The 20,041-nt window shown below is 49.6% G+C and overlaps 1 protein-coding gene across 5 annotated transcripts in view; it reads right to left on the bottom strand.

The window, feature by feature from the left end:
* Positions 1 to 19,023, bottom strand: part of AFF1 (ALF transcription elongation factor 1) — a 67,119-nt gene extending 48,096 nt beyond the window's left edge. For 4 of the 5 annotated variants that reach the window (XM_084286268.1, XM_084286270.1, XM_084286269.1 and 1 more), the window contains exon 1: positions 18,883 to 19,023. In XM_084286268.1, the coding sequence (XP_084142394.1) occupies positions 18,883 to 18,899 (17 nt within the window). In that variant the 5' untranslated portion in view covers positions 18,900 to 19,023. Of the gene's footprint in view, positions 1 to 17,549; positions 17,697 to 18,882 lie in introns of those variants that run through there. The other variant, XM_084286272.1, reaches the window with a different exon arrangement.
* Between the last annotated feature and the right edge of the window lie 1,018 nt (positions 19,024 to 20,041).

The raw sequence follows: 20,041 nt of genomic DNA, 5'->3' as shown, positions 1-20,041 counted from the left end.
CAATGCCTGCTGTCGGCAGGGAAGGATCAGGGCTCTGACTTCACGCTGTGCCCTGCCACAAACGTCTCACAAGCTCTCAGCTTAGAGAAGAGAAGCAGAAAACTCGCAGGCAGTTTAACAGCAGCAGTAAGAAGGATCCAAGCCACGTATTATGACCTTGCAAATTGTTTTCTAAAGCACCGCGTCCATGTGGATTACGGATATCCTTCTATTTCTAGGCTGGCAAGCATCCAAACTCAGAGCCATCGAGCTGTTTTCCTCACAGGTCCTGATTACATCCAAACAAAAGGAAAACTCTACAGAGTCCCAGCTTACATCTCCTGCAACTGTAATATTTCCAAAGAGACAGAGCTGTCTCTGCTCTGTGTATCCCAGCGCTGAGCACGAAGCACCTTATGTGCTGCCTGCTGCAGGAGCAGCAGCTGGAACACGTCTCGGGACCTTCTCTTTCCCTGAACCCTCCTTGACCCGCAGCCCGCTTCCCAGCAATAAATTCTTTTTCAAGAGTGTGTGAAGAGAAGAGGAGGAGGGACCGAGGGGGTGGAGGGATGCTGCGTTCCTGCCCTGGAGCCAACAACAGCAGGTCTGAAAGGAGACCAGCGTGCCGGCTCCGGCGGATACAGGCGCTCTCCCACGTATGGGCTGGCGAGCAGGGCTTGGCGGGCTGCCCTATTCCCCCCGGCACTGCATGGCCGGGCAGCTGACCACCCATCCATCACCTCGGGACGTCACCCGCTCCATTTTGTGCTCAAGGAGCCCCATCCACGCTCATCCTCGCTTCCCAGAAGCTATCGGACCGGCTTTCCTTCAGAATTTTCCTCCCACTTCAGAGCACAGAAGCGGACACACTTTCAAAAGCAGAAAGGGGATAAAAATCTTGTTGTGCAGTTGAAAGAACCTCCCTGAAGTTTGCTGTAAAAGCAAGCCCTTAAGTTAACTGAAGACAGAAGCTAAAACTTTGAGACTGATCTCCCTGACATCGCTATCTTCGCCAGGGTTTCAGATGCTGGCACGTGGCTGTCCAGCCCATGATGCCATTTTCAGAAAATAGACGGCTGCGAAAGGAAAGTCTGTCTCTGCTCCTGACCTGCGTCTTCTCTGCACGAAAACAAAAGTAAAATAAAAATCTGCTTTAGTTTTAGTTGCAGTAAGATCTGCTGCTGGCTCCCAGAAGGGATTACTCCAGCAGCAGGGAAGGGGGTGGAGAAAGGCTGAAAGCAAACACAAACAGTGCTCACTTCCTTCTGAACAACCTCTTCCTCCAGAACATTAAAAGGGAACATTTCCTTTTAGCACAACTGCAGGAAATCACAGATTTATTACAGCTATTTTGTCATTAAAACCGATTCTCTTTTATCACGAGAAGCTGCCGATCAACATTTCTCAGGGCTGAGGGACACGTTCCTGCCTCATTTGGGAAGCAGCGCGGATCAGGCTCGGCTCTCGCCTTACAAGGCGGCTGCGAGACAGGCAGATCAAAGCCAGACATTAAAGCTAACAGCAAACACCATCAGATGAGCCTCGTCCCAACCTTTCCTTCCTTTTCCTTGCTGGAAGGGCTGCTTCACGCCACTAAACGCTACTGCACAGAACAGAACGAGCCGATAGAAGCAAGCATATGGCAGAGGCGCAGCAGATGGCCCAGTTAGTCAATTATTTGCTGCATCATCATCACAGACCAGCTTCGGTGCATGCTCTCCAGTCACCAGTTTGGTTAACTTAACCAATTTAAGTTGGCTTTTTCCAGGAAAAAGTCATTTTTACTTAAGTAACGCCAAACATCTCCCCACTGCCTCTCTTGCGGTAATCTGTGGGTTCAAACTCCTACTTGTTTCCTATTGCTGTCGCCAAGTTTAAAAATACATTAATTACTCAGTCCTTAAAAGGTTTCTGCTTCCTTTTGGCATCGGTAGGCCTTGATTCACCCAGCAGCTCCCAGGAGTAAGCCCAAGCGTCTGCTGAGAGGAGCTGAGCCCCTGCAGCACCTGGTGACTTCAGCAGCAACAGGGAGCTCTTGGCTGCTCCTCACACGGGACAAAACCTTCACAGAATTGGCCCTACAGCCCCAAACGCCCACAGCTCAGCCTCCACAGACACACCACTCACCCTACAAACTGAAATATGTGTTGAGGGCCAGCCTCGCTTAACAGCTGTCTACAGCAGCAGCCTAAAAAACCTGCAAAGACGTGACAATTATTTCATACAGCCTCCACTTTGTCGTCTTCGGTAAGAGCACGTAACTACGCTGTAGTCAGAGCCCCTCAGCAAAGCAAAAGAGGCAATCTCTCTGCCCAGGATGCCCCAGAAACCGAGTCTCCAAAGAAATCCAGGCTCGTACCCTCTCCCCGGTAGGCTGATGTTAATAGAAGGCTGTCGGGAAAGGCGTTAATTACAAGTTCTGCAGGGAACACGAAAGTTGTCATTCTCCATCTAAATGTAAATATACCAGGAGGGCTTCTGAGAAGGTGTGGATGTGTGAAGAGTAATTACAAGGAGAGCAGCCCAGGCGGCGGAGCAATGATGAATTTAAGGCTTTGTTTGATCTGGAAGTGGCAGGCACAGGAGGAAATGTGAAAAATTTAAATCACCGGGTAGAAGCAATGAAAAATCCTGACCACTTTGTCTCTTAGAGACGGGCGCTCTGTGTACAGCAGCCTCATTCATCAGGCACACGTCTGCAGGATTTCCCCAAGCCAAGTATGTGGTCCGACCACCTTTCAGCCCCGGAGGCACTTCTGTCTCTGTGGGTAAGTTGAGGAAAGGAGAGGAAACTGTGAGCAGGCAAGAGGAGCCTGTGTCTCTTGTCACTTCGTCGACAAGGATCAAAAGATCAGCCTGCTTGGGACACAGACGCGCACACAAATCGCTGGGGTTGCTTTGCAGTGGGCAGAACTTCGCTCTCCCTACCGAAGCTGGAGACTTCAGCCTGCCGCTGAGGTGGTTACAGCCCAGCAAACCTTAGCACAAGTGCTCCAGAGGCCGTGCTGCATGCTCTCGGAGAGCAGACCAACCTGGGCTAAGTTTCGGTGGTGTTCCTAGAGGCACGTGCCTTGCTCTGACAGCACCTCCCATCCTGGCTGGGAGAACCTGCCCCTCGGAGAAATGGCAATCCCTGCTGCTCGGCCAGGGAGGGGACCCTGAGTCACCACCCATCACCCCCACACCGGTCTGAGAAGAGTCCTGGAGAAACTAGCACACCGACAGAGCAGACATTAACCCTGCGCAGGTATTTACATCACGCCTCCCGAGATCAAAGGCTGCTGCGAGTAAATACGAGGCCTTGGCATTATCACCAAACGTGCAGGGCGGGGTGTAGCCCTTCCGCCAGAACACAAACTCTGGCTTTGCTCAGAAGTTGAGCTCCGAGAGAAAACGTCAACTGACAAAGCACAGGGAAAACAGATTTCAAAGACCATCTGTGTAGCGTTGGTTAAGCACCATCCCTCACCACCATGACTGCAGAATCACCATCAACTTTTCACCCATCACCCTCCATCTTCCTTCTGGACATACCCGGGTGTCACCCTGCAGGATCTCAGGCCCACCCCTGCCAAGTCTCACTTGTTCTCTTCCTGACGGCTCCTCTACACTGAGGCCAGCTCCTGCCTCAGAAGTTAATTTTTCCATCAGAACAGCCACGCTGCATGACACTTGCTGTGGCTCTGCACCAACAGCCTCGAGCACTTGCCTTCACGCCACCATCTCCAAATGCCTCCACACGACAGAGCAAACAGCAGCAGCATTTTGTTTTCCTTCTGAACACCCACGGGTCCACCAGCGATGAACAAGATGTGCTCGAGGACACGAGCACATCCCACCTTTCCACTGACAGAACCGACAGTCTTAAGAGCCTTGGGAATTGCTGGGTGCAGGCCTGCTGTAGTAACTCACCACTCTGCTTATCCTACGCTGCTTTAGTATATCCAAATCTTTTGGGATTGCTTAAGAATGACGCAGTTTCTGGCTTTCAATGCACAAGCAGGAAAAAAGAGTCATTTCTAAAACAAGCTTCTTCAATTACTACGGAGCATTTACTTGGTGGATAGCTTTAAGCCCTTCAGTTCCTCTCCTGTCTCTCCTCCCACCCTGAGAAGCACGCAACAGCTTCTCCGATAAAAAGCTACGCCTCAGTAGCAAGCTCTCCCTGGTTAGTTACAACAGACTATCAGCAGCTATGGAATTTATGCCTGTGAATCACCCTTGCTACAAAAATGGCTATTCCTTTTTAGCTTTCTCTTTATGTTTTTACCTACCAAGCGCCATGCAGGAGAGGAGAGTAACCTTCCCAGCACGTATACCTGCCAAGTGCTTCCCTGCCTCGCTGATGCAGCAGAGCTCCCCATCTACGAACTGGGACATATTTGTAGATCAAAGCCCAGACGTCCACCAAATAGAGGATAAGAGAAAAAAAAAGTCATTACAAAACCCTCAGCAAATGTCATGCACTTCTCTGTAGAACTAATGCAAAAATGACATGAGGGAAAAATAAGGAAATGAGAAGAAAAACACAGGGAGAAATAAATCTTCAAAATTTTTTTCTTTTCTTCCATTGTCTTATTTTTTCCCAGTGATTTTTTTCGTGTTACATCTTGAGATCTTGAGAAACCTGACCAAAAAAATAAACCGTCAATGTGCAAGGGCTGATGGGGGCCGGTCTTGTTCCTCAAGACAAAGCATTACAACACAACCTTGATGCGAAGCAGCTTGAGGAGGAAGCGACCTATTACACCAAGGAAAGTGTGTGCTTAACTCACCACAGACGTATGACAGCACACCAGGGGCGCAGAAAGGCTGCTGTCACAGTACACGGCCTTCTGAAAAAGCAATCTGTTTTCCAATGTATGCAACTTAAACGTGCCACCCAAAGCCTGAAAGTGTTTTACCTATGGCAGTGAAGAGAAATCCTCCTGCAGCTTTTACGCCAGCTGTTCCATGTGCAAACCCACCCTGGACACAAGAGCAGGATCTGTGTTTACCCCCATTTCCCATTTTCAGGATTTAACAGCCAAAGGTGGTCATACAGTCTCCCATCAACAAAATCCACCTTACGTCTGCCAGAGGTTGAGCGCAGGCACAGCAGCAGTAGGGTAACAAAGCACTGTGTGCAGCCACTGGGCAGGAGCCATTTCAGAGGCACTTACCCTGGCCCTACAGCACCAGGAGCTTGCTGCAAGGGAGTTTTCCACTCAAGGGGAAATGGGGGAAAAGCACTTTGCAGCTGGCACACGCTAGGGATGCGTACAGGAGATCAGATGTGGCTGTGTCAGGGTGGCACAGCGGCCATTTGCTTGGAGAAAGACAAGGTCAGGCAGTAGGACACAGAACAGGACCTACAGGACACGCTGAAGGCTCCTCCACCAGGGCTGCGGTACCTGGATCACCTCCCACTGCTCAGGAACTGACTCAGCTGCAGCATCACCCACTCCCAGGGTGTTTCTCCCTCTTGATTAGCTGCATCCCACTCATAATGAAAACAATTAAGTCAGCCCAAGAGACACAAATAAACCCGGATCAAGTGTTAGCTTACAAACCGCAGCTTCTGAAAACCACGAGACTGAAGTGAAGTACGTGGAGGAACGCCGAAACACAAGTCAGCCCAAGCACGGCAAGATCCTCCAGCCCTGCAATCCAACACGCACCGCCGCAGCCGGGCCACGATCTCTGTGCCAAATCTTGCTGTTACGGCTCTGCAAGTCAGTTATAGGAGCAGAGGAATGCAGCGGCTACCACGTGGCAAGCAGCAAGCCTCTTCGGCAGGGACGGGCTCTTGCCGCGTGCGTACTGCATGAAATCTTCTCTCAGCATAGCCACCTGCCTCGGTATTGCTGCTCTCAACAGAAAGGCAGCAGCTCTGGGGAACTGCTCTAGGCTTGCCTGGGAAGAGAAATAAAACCTCCATTCTGTGCCATTTACGTGGGAACTATCCTGCCTGTCGATTTTCATTGAAATCCTGTGTGAAGTAGCACTTCTTGTCCTGTACAATCAATTCATTGGTGACACGCTTACAGACAGCAAGAGAACAAGGCATTTGCAGCAGAGAACTACCAAGAGAGGAACAAAATCATGAAATCAGGCTTCTGTTCCCTTACAACAGGCTCCAGAAGTCTTTCACAGGCAGATCTGAGATCATAATCTCAGATTTGGGAATTGGAGAATTGTAAGAACTGTAGGGGTTGGAAGGGACCTCAATAGATCATTGAGATTATTGGGTCCAAACCTCCAAATTTCATTCATTTGTTCACACAATCACAAGATTTTGATTCCCACACACCCGTTTTCATTTTACTGATCGTAAGAAAGGAACTGTGATTACTCGGAATTACTTTTTTCTTCACACCAACTGTCCTAGCATCGTGTTCCTGACCTCGCACAGAAGTACTCGGTAAAGCAAAGCCCAGTGGTCCCCCAGCACACTTGCTCTTTCCTAGAGGGCCCCACAAAAATGGGGAGCCTTTCAACAACTGTTGTGGTAAAAAGCTCTGAAAAAAAAAAAAAAAAAAAAAGTAGGTTACAAAAAAAATCCAGATATCAACATATCAGAAAAAAAAAAAAAAAAGTTTAATTATCCACCTGAAATGGCTCTGAACAGCAAATCAAGGATTCATGTCTTGCAATCTATTATTCTACCTCAGTTCATCCAGCAATGCTTATCGCAGGTGCAAGAAGTCAAATGCAACACATTTTCTACTTTAAGGCTACATTAAAATTATTCAAGCAGATGTGCTCTTTGTTCACTGATTTTATAGAACTGGCTCCTTAAATCCTCTTAGAAAAAAAAAAAAAAAAGCACAAAACATTGCTCTCCACCGCACCAAAGAAGTCTAACAAGATATATGTTGTTGGGTGAAAAACCCAAACCCTGCAATGTTTACTGAGCAGCTGCTTTGTGCATCTGCCTTTTAAATCTCTTGTTGAACAGCATCCTCACCCTACAGCCACCGCCTCTGCACGTCCAGCTGAGTGAGCACGCTGCTGGGTTTCTGCAGAGCTGGCCACCAGCTGACCTTGTGCAGGCTGCACCAAGCAGCTCCTGAGTCCAGCAGGACCCGAGTGCTACGCGGTCTGTCCACGGGTGCCCCATCACGGCCACGCTGCCAGCCAGTGCCCCACGTCCTCATTTCATGTGTCATTTCCAACGACACCTCATTTCAGTGTCAGCTGCGCTGCCTGCAGGCCACCGGCTTTGACACGAGCAAAATCAAGGAGTATTAAAGGCTTAAATTCTTCCATCCTTCCATAGAAACGGGCAGCAAACAACTCATGCAACAAATGACAAGGTTTCCTACTCCCCGGAGTTTTCCCTTTATATAACAGCACGTACCGAGTAACAGGTTGAACAAGTCTTATCTGCATAGCAAGGACTAAGTAGGAACGGAAAGAGATTAGCACTGTTTGCAGAAGAAGCCTGCTTATACGCTCAAAAGCCTATTTAAAAAAAATCTTTCCTGCAGCCTCTGCCAGGTCCCAGGTATTCCACAAGTATTTCCTAATTTTTCCATCCACACACCGAACCGTCTGCACATTTTCCCATGGTTTGTCGCTTTTGTTTGATTTTATTAAGAGGTTTCCAACCACATTGGAGCCATCCCTCTGATGTCTCTCTAACAAAGCGGCTCATTGTCATGCAGAAGGGCTTGGAAAGCATTCAGACCATGCAAGGGCAATAATCCGCGACAGGGCGCATTAGGCAGGTACTGAAGCATGCCTAATGCACGTTGCAAAGCATATGCCCCTCCAAAACACACGCCGAGGTGCTTTGCCTTTCCCTTCTGCTGCTTGCTACAAATACGTGCCTACAGTGCCCTTTGCAGGGGCTGCAACCAGCAGCAACTTGGGCAGACACGTGTGTGCTTCCCGGAGAGCCCAGCCACAGCACGGGATGTCCCAAATGCGTAAGGAAAGGTTTGGGCAACCGAGGGGCTCCTGCCAGCACGTGGAGCCAGCACGGGGATCACCCACGGTACGTGGTGGAAAAGGCAGTGCTGGCAGGAGCCAGCAAGGCCGCTTCCGAAATGTTTACCCTGTTTGTGGACTCGCTGATAACCCCGCTCTGCTCTGGAGGGCACGCAGCTGTACAACCAACGTGCTGCCACACCACCACGGAGCCGCCCTGCTTTCGCCTGCTGCTGCTGAACCTAGGCGAGATACCCCAAAGAGTGACACGGCGTCTGTAAGGCCTGATGGGCCTCGGGAGGCTTACGGCAGTCCCCAGAAATCCTAAAGCCGACGTGCCTGCAAACACCTCCCCTCCCATGCGCTGCTTTTTGTGCACCACGCAGCAGCCAAAGCCGTGATTTTTGCAGGGAGGCTGAGGGACAATGCATTTTCCAGCTGAAATGGCAAACTGCTGCACAGCAGGAGTCATCTGCCAGCAACTGGGCAATCTGCTGATGAATACTTTTTTGGGGTTGCCTCAGGACAGCGCAGGGACGTGTGTCTTGCCACTATTAATTAATTGCTCTTTGTGTATTTATCCCCGTAGAGTTTAGGTGTCCCACACAGCGACTACATCAAACGAGGCAACTTCTGCCTCCAAAAGCACTTCTATCGGCCGTTTATTTGCAACGCTTAGCTTGATGCTCGGACTGGCAATAAATTATCCTTCTTAAGTGTTCAGCCTATTTCATTTAATATTCTTCCTTCCCCAGCGCCCCCCTGCGAGTACAGTAACCACGGGGGGTGGATCGGCATCGACAGCACTGCAATTAAGAGATTACTCTGTGAGGTTTTGTATTTCTGCCTGGTTTCGTGTTCCCATTAAAAGCACTTGGTTAAACAACCGAGCAACTGAAGGCAACGTAACCGCGGGAGCCTTGCCAGCAGGTGCCCGGTGAAGCAGCCCCAGAAGGGCAGGCAGCGCCCGTGTGGGAACAGAGACAGGTTCCCAAAATCAGGGAGAGAACAGCGAGAACCTGGGTCAGAGCCAAGAGCCGCTGGCTGGACACCCACAGGCAGGACAGGAGGGTTTCCGTGCAGACACAGCAGCTTTGGTCGTGACGAGAAAGAAACTGCAGGTTACTGCTGGAAGCTCCCACTTTGTCACCTGCAAAACTTCAGCCCTGAGACAGCATCGATACCATGAAGCCCCCACCAAGTACCATGGCTGTGACCCACGAGAAAGATGCTCTTCCTCCTGCTCAGCTTGGCAGGAAGCTCCCGGAGCGAGCAGGCAGATCAGCTGCAGTGCAAATCAGAGAGGAAGCTGAACAAAAATAGGCCTATCTCAGCCATCACAACATATGGTCACATCACACCAACTTTGCTTGCCTTTTTCAAGGAAAGCAAAACCTGCCAGCCAACTGGTAAAAGGCAACTAGTCAACATCCTTGTTAATTACGTTACAGCTCTTCTATTGTATTGGCTTCAATGCCCTCTCCATCACTCTGTTTCCAGTTTGAACTCTCCAAGGGACTGGGATCTTTCCAAGCCCGTTCTGAACTGCCATCCTTCTGCCTGCAGAAACCACCACTCTCAAAGGAAGTCACATCTGCTCTGATGACAGCAGTGATTTCATGCCAAACCTGCAACCAGGGCTGGCAAATTACACCAAGGTGCCGTAGGATCTCGCAGGAGAGGCTCCATGAGGCACACGCAGCTTTCTGTCCGTTCAGGACTTCTTCCAGGGGCAGGTCGCTTCCCTGAGGAAACCTCTGGAGCCTCTGCCCATTCACTGATTTTCACAGCAGCAGCCCATGGCCTCTTCCAGTCCCCATCCTCTATGACACAGAGGCAAGAGGCAGCTTCAAAAGGAGAAGTGAATCAACACCGCCTCTCCCTGGGGTTCCTCGTCCTCAGACCTCCCACGTGCCTCTTCCAGCCAGGCTTATTCATCGCCCTGAGCAGGAGGCTTTTTGCTCTCCCAGGGTCTCAGCAGATGCCCTGCATTAAGCACCACGTCAAATTTCCAAAGAAGCTTTTAAACCCTTCTGCGTATGCTGCCGGGGATTCTTCCTCATCCCCAGCTTGTGCTTTGCCTGTTTTTTTTTTTTTTTTTTTTTAAAGGGAACAGAATTTTCCTAAATCCCCCACACATACATGTTACTCAGTGGTTCGGTTGTTACAGTTACCAAACACACCACCAGAAACACACAAAGGTTTTTGTACAACAGCTGCGGTATGGTAAGTATTTCTGGAAGCACCTGAAAAAATGGGCAGGAGGAAGGAACAGAATCACTACTGCTTCTTTTGCCTGTTCTACCTAGAACCTTGCTTTTATCCAACCTCACTTCAGAAAAACTACTGGAATCCTTTCTGGCCAGTAGTTTGCTCTAAAACACCTTTTTTTTTTTTTTTTTTTCCCCCCCAACTTAACACTTCTTTGCTTTATAAAATGCCATTTGCAGGAACCAACACAACAGAAGAACAGGAACAGAGGAAACCGTGAGACTAAATGCCTTCCCCTCTCCCACATCACTTCTCTGTCACGCACACAGAGAAGTCACTCCTCGGCTTAAAGCTGTGAATCAGGAGCCCTTTCTGAGCACCTGCTCACACAGATGCAGACACAATAAACATCCTCCACATTTCACTGTCTAGCTCCAGGTCAAGAAGTGCTGTTGTGCATACACTCCAGTGGGGCTCTTCACCGGAATGCTTTCTGGAACTGGACTCGAGAGCTGAAAGGCAACGAGGAAATCAGATCCTGATCGTAAAAGGAGTCGATTGCCTTACGCACACAGGCTAAGCTTTTCATAAGAAGGGTTCAGCTCAGCTGGCCACGAGCTGGACCTGAGCACAAGTGACAGCGCTGGAATTTGGAGCAGAAGCCGTGCGCTGCTTCCATCCAGAGGCTGCTGCGTGCTGGGAAGACGTGAGCTGCTTGTCCTTGCTCACCGAGGGGCAAGAGAAGAAAAAGGGGTGAAAGAACCATTCAAGGACTTTCTAAGAAAAGTGCATGACTGAACTGAAGACCTTTTAAAAGCACCGTCTTAACCCCAGTGACTGCTGCCGGTGTCTCAGCCCTCCGAGCCTGTTTCACGTGTGCTGAGGGACTCCGCTAGAGGAAGGAAAGGAGCACTGAACAAACCTAAACAAATCATTATTTGCTTGGCAGATTACTATGCATAAATGGTCTTTAAAGTTGTTGCACTCAAGTAAACGTAGCTTATATCAATTATCATCTGTAAATTTCCTTTGTTAAGCTGAGAGCGGAGTGGATGGCACATTTTCAAAGGAAGCCATTTTAAAAAGAAAAGGAAACCATTACCTCGGTATTTAATACACGCACAAAGGAACAGGCACATGAAGACATTATTTTCCTGATATTTCCCCCACCCAGAAGTTGTTTATTTCTTCATCTGGCCCACGATCGACATCTCTCACCCACCAAGGTCACAGCAGGAAAGGAAAGGACCAGAGGAAGACATGAAACGGTGGATGGCACAGAAACCCCTCAAAAGGGATGCAAAAGATAGGCTCAGGGCACAGAAAGAAGAGAGACCTCTTCACAACACCATTTCTATCTGACTTTTTCAAGGGGTGGGGAAGCATGTTACATTACTTTTGAGTTTTATGTTTGCAGTTGCTGAAAATGACTTTTTCTCCCCTTTGCCCCTGTTCTGGCTAGCACAAGTAATTGTTGCCAAAATCTGAAAGCCCCAAGAACCAGAACTCTTAGGAGAGCTGGGCAGGCACAGGGCCACGTGCACCATCCTCACCTGAAACACCAAGTGATCTGTGCATGTTGCCACCAAGCAAAGTACAGCACAGAGACAAGTCCAGCTCTTAGGGCAAGGACTGAGACATAAGGTACAGTCTGTGAAAGGTCTGAATGTCAAATTACTGTTCATTAGAGTCAAGAAACAATCCAGATCGTGTCTGGCTTTGCATGCATTGCAGGATAGGTTTGTTTTGGTTTTGTTTGTTTTAATAAAATAGCACTTGGGAACATATTTTAATCAATTGCTAAGCTTCCACAATAAATTCACATAGTGGAACAACATCAACACACACCAATACAGCTGCCAACAACCAGCCTGAGGTGGGTTTGGTTGCAATTATCGGATTATGTGGCAATTACACTCTGTTTGCATTTATTTAAAAAATCACAGAAGGAAGGTTCTGGCTGCGAAAAGCAGTGCTAGACTGTATCAGATGTCTGAGCTGTACGGGAAAGAACAGCAACGGGCTCCCTGCCCATCCATTCTGCACGTCCCTCCAAAACCCTATGAGAAAGGGATGTGTAGTTTGGGAAACCCACCTACCACAGGGCCGCTAGCTTGACAGACTTGGAAGGCAAACACCTTCCAAACCACCAGGAACCAGACTGATTCATGTATTTTGACAGGGTTTGGGAGCTCTCGAGCAGCGCTGCTCAGCGACGTGCCAGCGGAGTAGTGGTGGAAACGCCAGGTCGGGGCTGTGATGTTTTGAGCCACTCAAAGGCCAAGCTCATCCCATTTACCCATCGAGGGCTTTTGACTGGTTGACAAACACTTGTATCCTGCTAAGACAAACTAGAAAGCGAAGCTCTTTTTCCCCTTAAATAGAACTTACTGAATATGTTAAAAATATTTTTTTTTCCACAGGTAATTTATGGAAAAAAAATCTCCAGCATCTGTTACAACTAGATGGCCCAACTCCTACAGCACTATTAGCATCATCCATGCTCTCCTTCTCCTTCAGCTCTTGTACTTGCAAATCCTTGATTACATTATACCATCTAACTGACAAACTCTGCCTTCTCCCAGCAGGGAAGAACTTCAGCTAGCTCCTCCAAACATCACATCATTTTTATCCTGATAGCTTGAGAACACTGAAAAATCCTGTCCGGGAAGAACAAAAGACATGGAGCTATTCCTTTATCAGCATGTGCTGTAACAGAGAAGGCTGGGATTTTTGGAACAAATCACAGAGAACAATGCATGAAAGCTCTGGGGCACTAATTGACCCAAAGTATTTTTTCAAAGGCGAAACATTTGAGTTGTTGCATTTTTCCATGTCAGCCACTTTAGGAAGTTTTTTGGTCTGTTATTTTGAATGCCTCGATGTATGAGTCAACTGATTTTCATGCGGAATGGCACGGAAAAAACGTCTCTGAATACCACATCTCGTTATTGTCGTGCCTCTGAAAAGAGACAAGACTTTCTCAAAGAAAAGAACACAAATCTAACTGTTTTTCTTTGCCTCCAGGATTTGGGCAGTTCCACAGAATTTTCTTAGTCTCTAGACTAGCAGCTTCATTCAGGCCTGTGGTCCACTGCACAGAACCAGGCATTTACTCCTAGGAGGTTCACAGAGCCAGCTAAGCACAGCAAGCCTATTATTAATTTGCTGAAATCAGCCTGTGTACAGTGGGCAGGGGGTTGCAAACAGATAAAGATGATAAACGGTGTTCTCAAACCTCGGCGCAACGATCGCGTTCCCCTTAAAAAGCATCTTTGGTCGGCAGGAAGTTATGGAACATCGTCTCTTAAATCAAGGATCTGTGAAACTAAAAAGCCATCACTTCCAACATTTCACAGACACAGCATTTAAACACACTGAAAATCACAAGCTTTCAACATAAACGTGCATAAAGCACAGTCATAGGTGAGGGAAAAAAACAGCGTATGGGCTTGACATGCTTTTGAATTGGCACTGACAGAGCTTTAAAACCAGCCGGTTGTTCCTGCAGGAGGAGCACTGCCTGCTGCACTGTCATGTGAGAACCTCGGCCGGCCACCAGTTCAGCTCAAAATCACAGCAGACGAGGCGCAAAGTCTCCGGTATAATCACCACTTCGCCTCGTTTCCCCCCAGACAGGTACCACTACCAAACGCCACCTCCTGAAGACACGATGTGATGTTTTAAAGTAAGCAGCTGCACACATGATTTTTGCCAAAGGACACGCAGCAGGGCAGGGAAGTAAATGTGTTTCTTGTTTCCAACTATGCTGCAGTAGCAAAGAAAATCTACTTTTCCTCACCTCTGCATCTACAGAAACCATGGGGGGTTCAGTGCTTTTAGGATAGGCAGTTCCAGGAGCTCAGAGATACGGTGGAGCTGATGCTCGGTGCTGGCCAGCAGTTATCTCACCTCTGCAGCCTATTTCTTTGCCTGTACTTCCAGCTCGCCAGCCAAACTCCTCCTGGTAAACACACAGGCACTGGTGGCTCTGAGCAAGGCCAGCTCCCTGCCCCAAATAAACGTATTCCTAGACCGACAACAGCCTGTTCTCAGCCCTGCCCTCAAAGCTGGGTGTTTTCTCCCTGTCAGCCTGCTGGGGAGAGAGGAGCCTTGAGCAAGAGCTGCAGAGCAGTCATGAGGGAGAGTTGCTCAGCCATACTTGCAAAGATGGATTAGCTCTGTAATACGTTTGTTAAATACAACCTCACAGACTACAGAAGCGCAGGAATACTGAAAGCAATTTCTTACCAGGTGTCTCGAACTCTTTGAAGATGTAAAAACTCGTTTACCACCACACATTTTAATAATTCCTTGCAAGTTCAGATGCTACCAGCTGTCAGTGTTTCAAACTGCAGTGCCTGTAACGCAGCTCAGGAAAGGAGGAAAAAAAAAGACTTGCCTTTCAGAGGAGGCACCCGCACTCACATACCTCACATACACACACCAGCTGCCAAACATACTGTGCCACGAAGGTGCTGCTCCTATGCTGATGAACAAACACATCAATTACTGCTTATAGATTATACCATAAATGGTATTCTGAGCAAAGAGGTGTGTATATATACATACATACATATATATCTCAAACACTAACATGTACTTCTTCTCACTTTGCTTTTCTTTTTAAAAAAAACATACACACACACACAAAAGAAAAAAAAACAGCATCTGCTGTACTCTTCCTGTTTAGGTTTTGGCGAGGATTTTTTTTTCCTTTAACAAGTACACAATTGAAACCCACATTTTTTTTATTTATTTTTTTTTTTTTACAGTTCTGAGAATGAGTTTTACTGTTGTCACAGAGGTTAACCATTAACCATTTGCTTGTTGACCTCTCTCTGAAACCTAAAGCAGGGGCATTGCTTTCTCTTAACCCGCTGGGTAACGCTGCAGAACAACGCTGGAACTTCCCATCCCTGTTCCAACAAACATTTAGCACAACGAAAAATGACAGCTCTAAATATTAAACAACAACCAAGGCTAATGCTGAAGACAAATGCATGCAGGTGAAGCACAGAGCAGCCGTGATGAAGCTGGCTCCCTCCCTTCCATGTGGTAAAACCAGGCGATGTATGATTTCTGCACCTGAGCAGTGCTTCCCCAAATTGTCTGTGAACAGGCAGCTGGGGAAAATCTGCACAAGCGCTCGTCTGCTCCCTGTTAAAGCCTTTTACCCGAGCAAGGCAGCTCTGCCTACGTCCTCCCGCGGTGACATCTCGGAGCGCTGTCTGCCCCAGCCAGTCGCTCCACCCCAGCGCTACGTGTGCCTTCTGCCCTGTATCATGGCCAGAACCAGCCCTGGGAGCCTGAGCTGCAACACGGAGCACGGCCGTGCTTTTTTCATGGTGATGTACCGCAGGGAAAAAAAACCTCTGTGCCGTGTTCAAGCCCGAACAGGATGAGTGCTTGCCTATAAATAGAGGTTAAACAGCCTCTGAGCTCCCCACCGCCCTGTACTTGCAGCTGGCAGGAGGAAGGCTGCCTGCACGCTGTGGAAAACTCTCCCTCGCCTCCCTGTAGCCCACCACGACAGGAGAAACAGTCTTAGCAGCTTCCCTACGTAGTTACTGAGGTCCCTTCGATAACATCTTTTAAAGGATTTAAGAGCTTTGTGCTCTCACTCACTGTGGCTACACACAGAAATAAAAGCCTGAGGAGAATAGATGCGGTTCATGAAGAGCTCGCTTCCTGCTATTTGTGCTGCATCCTGCACTTTCTCCTAAAAAGCAGCAAGAAGATGCCTCCCTCTACAACACAGATTCAGGCCCAGCACAAATTGCTTGGTCTGAGGAAATGTTCCCTTCCACCCCAGGTCTGGCACACCATGATAACAGCATTTCCAAGGTTTTGGGGGACTTGGGTCCTACTACAGCTTGGACCTGTAATCCCCACCACCCCTAACAAATAACCTGGGTGTCCTCTTCCCTGGAGGAGCTCCAGTCGTGGGCCATTTCCAGCTGGGCTGCCCCACAGCCAGCTCAGAGAGCTCAGACAAGTCGGCAGCTGTAGACTGAAGCTCCCCAGGAGCCTGCAAAGCATGCTGCAGGGCAGCCAGGCATCGCATGCCAGAGAAAACCCAAGTGTAATTCTCCAGGAAGATTTTGGAGAAATGCGGTGGATGTTTTAGCTTTCAACTTACAGGTAAGGCTGTTTCAGCCCTTCTTCACCTGCCTCAGCTGACTGGAATGCAGTATCACCAATACTCGCATCTGCCTGTATCAACAGGACCCACGGAACAAACATGTTATGAAACGTGTCTGTCGATCTGCCCTGGAAAGCTGCAAAACGACACGGAGCAAAAATCAAGCTGCATCATTCAAAGTGCCTCTTCCTTGGGAAAAAGCCTCGGCATCACTCCCTTTAGAAGAGACTCTTTCACTGCATTCACTGTGTTTTAAACGCAGGTACAGCCACAAGGGGTTTTTTTGGCACATCATCTGCTCCTTTTTCTACCCCAATGAGTGGTCCAGCCCCAATCCGAGGCGCCTCTGGGGCCAGCTGTGGTGCTGGGGCTGTCGGGGTGGAAAGGGAGAGCTCCCCAGGGTGCTGCCCATCCTCACCCTTCCCTGCAGGGCCAGCTCAGAAGGAGCAAGGTGAGCCCGGCAGGGATGATGGCACGACACTGATTGCACGCTGCTCTGACTGTGCTGCCCTACAAAGATAAGGAAACGCAGTTGATTCTGCCTACCTGCAACCACACTGAGCACATCCAAAGCCAAGTTTTACAACAAGCAGGAATTCTTAGATAAATACAGTGTTATTCTGGATGCTATCTATGATTTTAAGTGTAACCAACAGGGTCCACAGCTAATTTACAATGTTCCTGACCAGCCCAAGAACAGCAGCCTACCTCTTCAAAAAAGCAGCTATGCATTTAAAGCTCCTCAGCTTGCGATTGCTGCAGCAGGGCTTGTTTTTTAATGAAGGAGGGAGCAGAAGAGAGCTGGGCTCCACCACCCAGCAAAGAAGCCACATTCTTGTGCCTCACTGACCTCTGCCTGGAGCTGTCACATTGACAGAGGGTCTCGGTCGGTCCCGCATACCTCCTGGGGGTCCTGCCATACCTCAGAGCAGCTGCGTAGCACTCAGCATCATACCGTAGCCAACAAGACAGTGCACTTCTCCTTATTCTGCTCGACTCTGCTTCTGAATTTCACGTGTTCCCGAATACAGCACAAAAACCTGACCGAGGCCGTGCTGCCCGGGGACACTGCAAGCAGCAGACCAGCCGCATGTTCCAGAAGTGAGTGCACAGAGAGCTACAGCTGCAAGCCGACAGCTCAGCCAGCAACTTGAAAACAACCCCCCTACTTTCTAAACACTGAACAACCCGGACCGAGGGATGATTTCTCCACCTAATGGTTCTGGATATAAGCTAATTACAGCAGCCAGTGGCAGAAGCTGATTCATCTCAAACAGCTAAAACAAAACACCCAACTCACCGTGTAATCCATTCTTAAGACTTAGTATGGAAAAAAAAAAAAAATTGTTCCAGCACCCATTAACACATCAGTTTCTCGCTCATTACTACTGCAGTTTTTAAAATGCTGGCGAGCAGCAACAGGCACGTTTTACCACACGGTTTTCTTTACCCTTCCACCCTTCAGAACAAGGGAATCCAAACGCTATGGGAGCTGCGCTGGATCACAGCTGAAGCTGAAGGACGGATGCAGGATTTTCTTGCTGCCAAACCCACACCCTCCCCAGGCTCACATCCCCTGCACTAGCTGCGCATACTGAACACCCAGCATGTGAGAAACAGCAAGCCCAAGCAGACGGAGGAGTGCCCGAAGACCTCATACCGAGCGATACCCAAACACTGTGGTGTTCTGTATCACACCACCTCATCAGTAATTTACTGAGCTTGCAGGTTTTTTTTTGTTTGTTTGTTTGTTTTTTTTTAAGAAGAGATGCAAAACCAAAAAGCTCGCCCACATCTTTCATCAGCTGCCTACCAGGGAGAACCCTCTGGCATGTTTTAACAAATTCATTCCAGAGACGTTTGGCCTCTCCTTCCTATGCAGCATAACTCCAGTTATTTATTGCACATACGCGTTCACCCCTTGCTGCTGAAGAAAAGCTTTTATGCACTCATACAGCACGTATGTGTTGCAATGAGGTGGATGCCACAGCCAACTTGTGCCCCCAAAAGAGGAGTATCGCAGGCACTGAGCTTACTGGTAAACGCAGCCTCTCTCTCTCCTGCAAGAGATTCATTCCTGCTGCTCATTTTCACTCCTACTCCCTTTTAAACGTGTTTTAAAGCGATCAGCTTTAAACTTGAACGAAGCACACAGGGGTTGCCTTCTTACTCACCGCACCAAAACGCTCTGACGCAGCTTCACCGCGTCAGAACCGTGCTCTGGGAGCGCTGCCTGGCCCCGGAGGGTTACAGATGGGGCTGGGGGCTGGCACCCAGGGGACGGCCCTGAGACCTGAGGCAGCCGGCCAGCCCCCAGCCTTGGGGCCCGGCCAAGCCTCAAGGCCAGGCAGCAGCGCTGGGGATTACACCGGACCCTCTCGTGGCATGTGGGCCTTGTAAAGCGACACACTGACAACAGAGGCCAGTAAATCGTGTGAATCAAAGGGGGAGGCCAAAAAAACAAACCAAAAAGCCGGAAAATCAAAGCTCGGTCCCTTTGTTAAGCACAACCCTGCCTCCATTTTCCTTCCTGCGCACCGGGCAGGCAGCCCGGCTCCTGAAGGATCCCCCACACCCCAAAAACCCCTCACAAACCCCTCACAGCCCCCCCAAACTCCCCTCACCGCCCGTACCTGGAGTGCGCAGCCATGGCGGAGCTCAGCGCCGGGCCCCCATGCGGCGCCGCCTCAGCCGCCGGCCGGCGCGGGGCCCCTCGGCCATTTGGCGGCCGCCCGGCAGCTGCTCCTCAGCGCCCCGCTGCCGGGGCTGGCCCCGGCTCCCCCCCCCCCCGCCCCACGGCCGGGCCCTCCCCCAGCTCCTCGCACCGCCCGGCGGCGGGGAGGATCCACCGGGAGCCCCCGGTGCCGCTCGAGGGTCCCCGGGGAGGCTGCGGGGCCCCCCCGCTGTCGCCGCCCGGCTCCGCCCGGCCCCGCGGCGGGCAGCGAGCGGGGGGCGCCGCGGCCCGGCCGCCGCCCCTCAGGGCGAGCCGATGCCCCCCGCACCCCCCCCCCGCGGGAGGGGCGCTGTGGTACGGCCCGGCCCGGCCGCTAATGGAGGCGCGGGGGGCGGGCGGAGCGACTGCAGGCAGCGCGGGGGGGGGGGGGCCCGCCTCAGCCTGCCAGCTGTGGCGCGGTGTGGAGATATCGGGTGTTCCAGCGCCTGTCCCCAAAACACGACCGATTTAGGTCAAGTGGCACCGAGGATGGACACTCTCCAACCCCTGTGTCCATCTTCATCTTCTCTACCAGGACACTCACCTCCCTTAAGTGGCAAAACCTGGGTTCAGTGCAATGGACATGACCAAAAAGAGTACAAAAAAAAAAAAAAAAAAAAAAAACCAACAAACTGCAGTTTTCAAAATTTGTCTTCTTTTCTTCGTAGGGCTTGATCACACCATTTAAAATTATGACAATATATATACATATACAATCCCACATCCTCTCTCAAGCTCATCTGTCGCTCCAAGGAACTTCATTTTTCCCCTAAGAAAATAATAATGCCAAGAACCTGACATCTTCAGAGCAAAGGACATGGTTCACTGCTGCTAGAAACTTCTAAGGATGTAAGCATAACCCAAAGCACTGATAGTTAACCATACTGTTACTGGCACCAGGACTGCATTCCCAGCCAGTGTTTTAGAGGGGCTTTCCCCCAAAAAGAAAGATTGCCCTAGAGAGTTATACACTATTTGCTGCAATTTCTGCTGAAAAGATTAGGAAACAGGGCAAAGGGGAAGAGATACATTTACTTTTTAAAGAGTATCTACATTTTTTCAAGTCAAGTACTTAAAAT

Source organism: Netta rufina, assembly GCF_964035555.1.
Source record: "Netta rufina genome assembly, chromosome: 4".
NCBI lineage: Eukaryota > Metazoa > Chordata > Aves > Anseriformes > Anatidae > Netta > Netta rufina.
The sequence above is the reverse complement of the archived record's forward strand: the minus strand, read 5'-3'. Positions and strand labels throughout refer to the sequence as shown.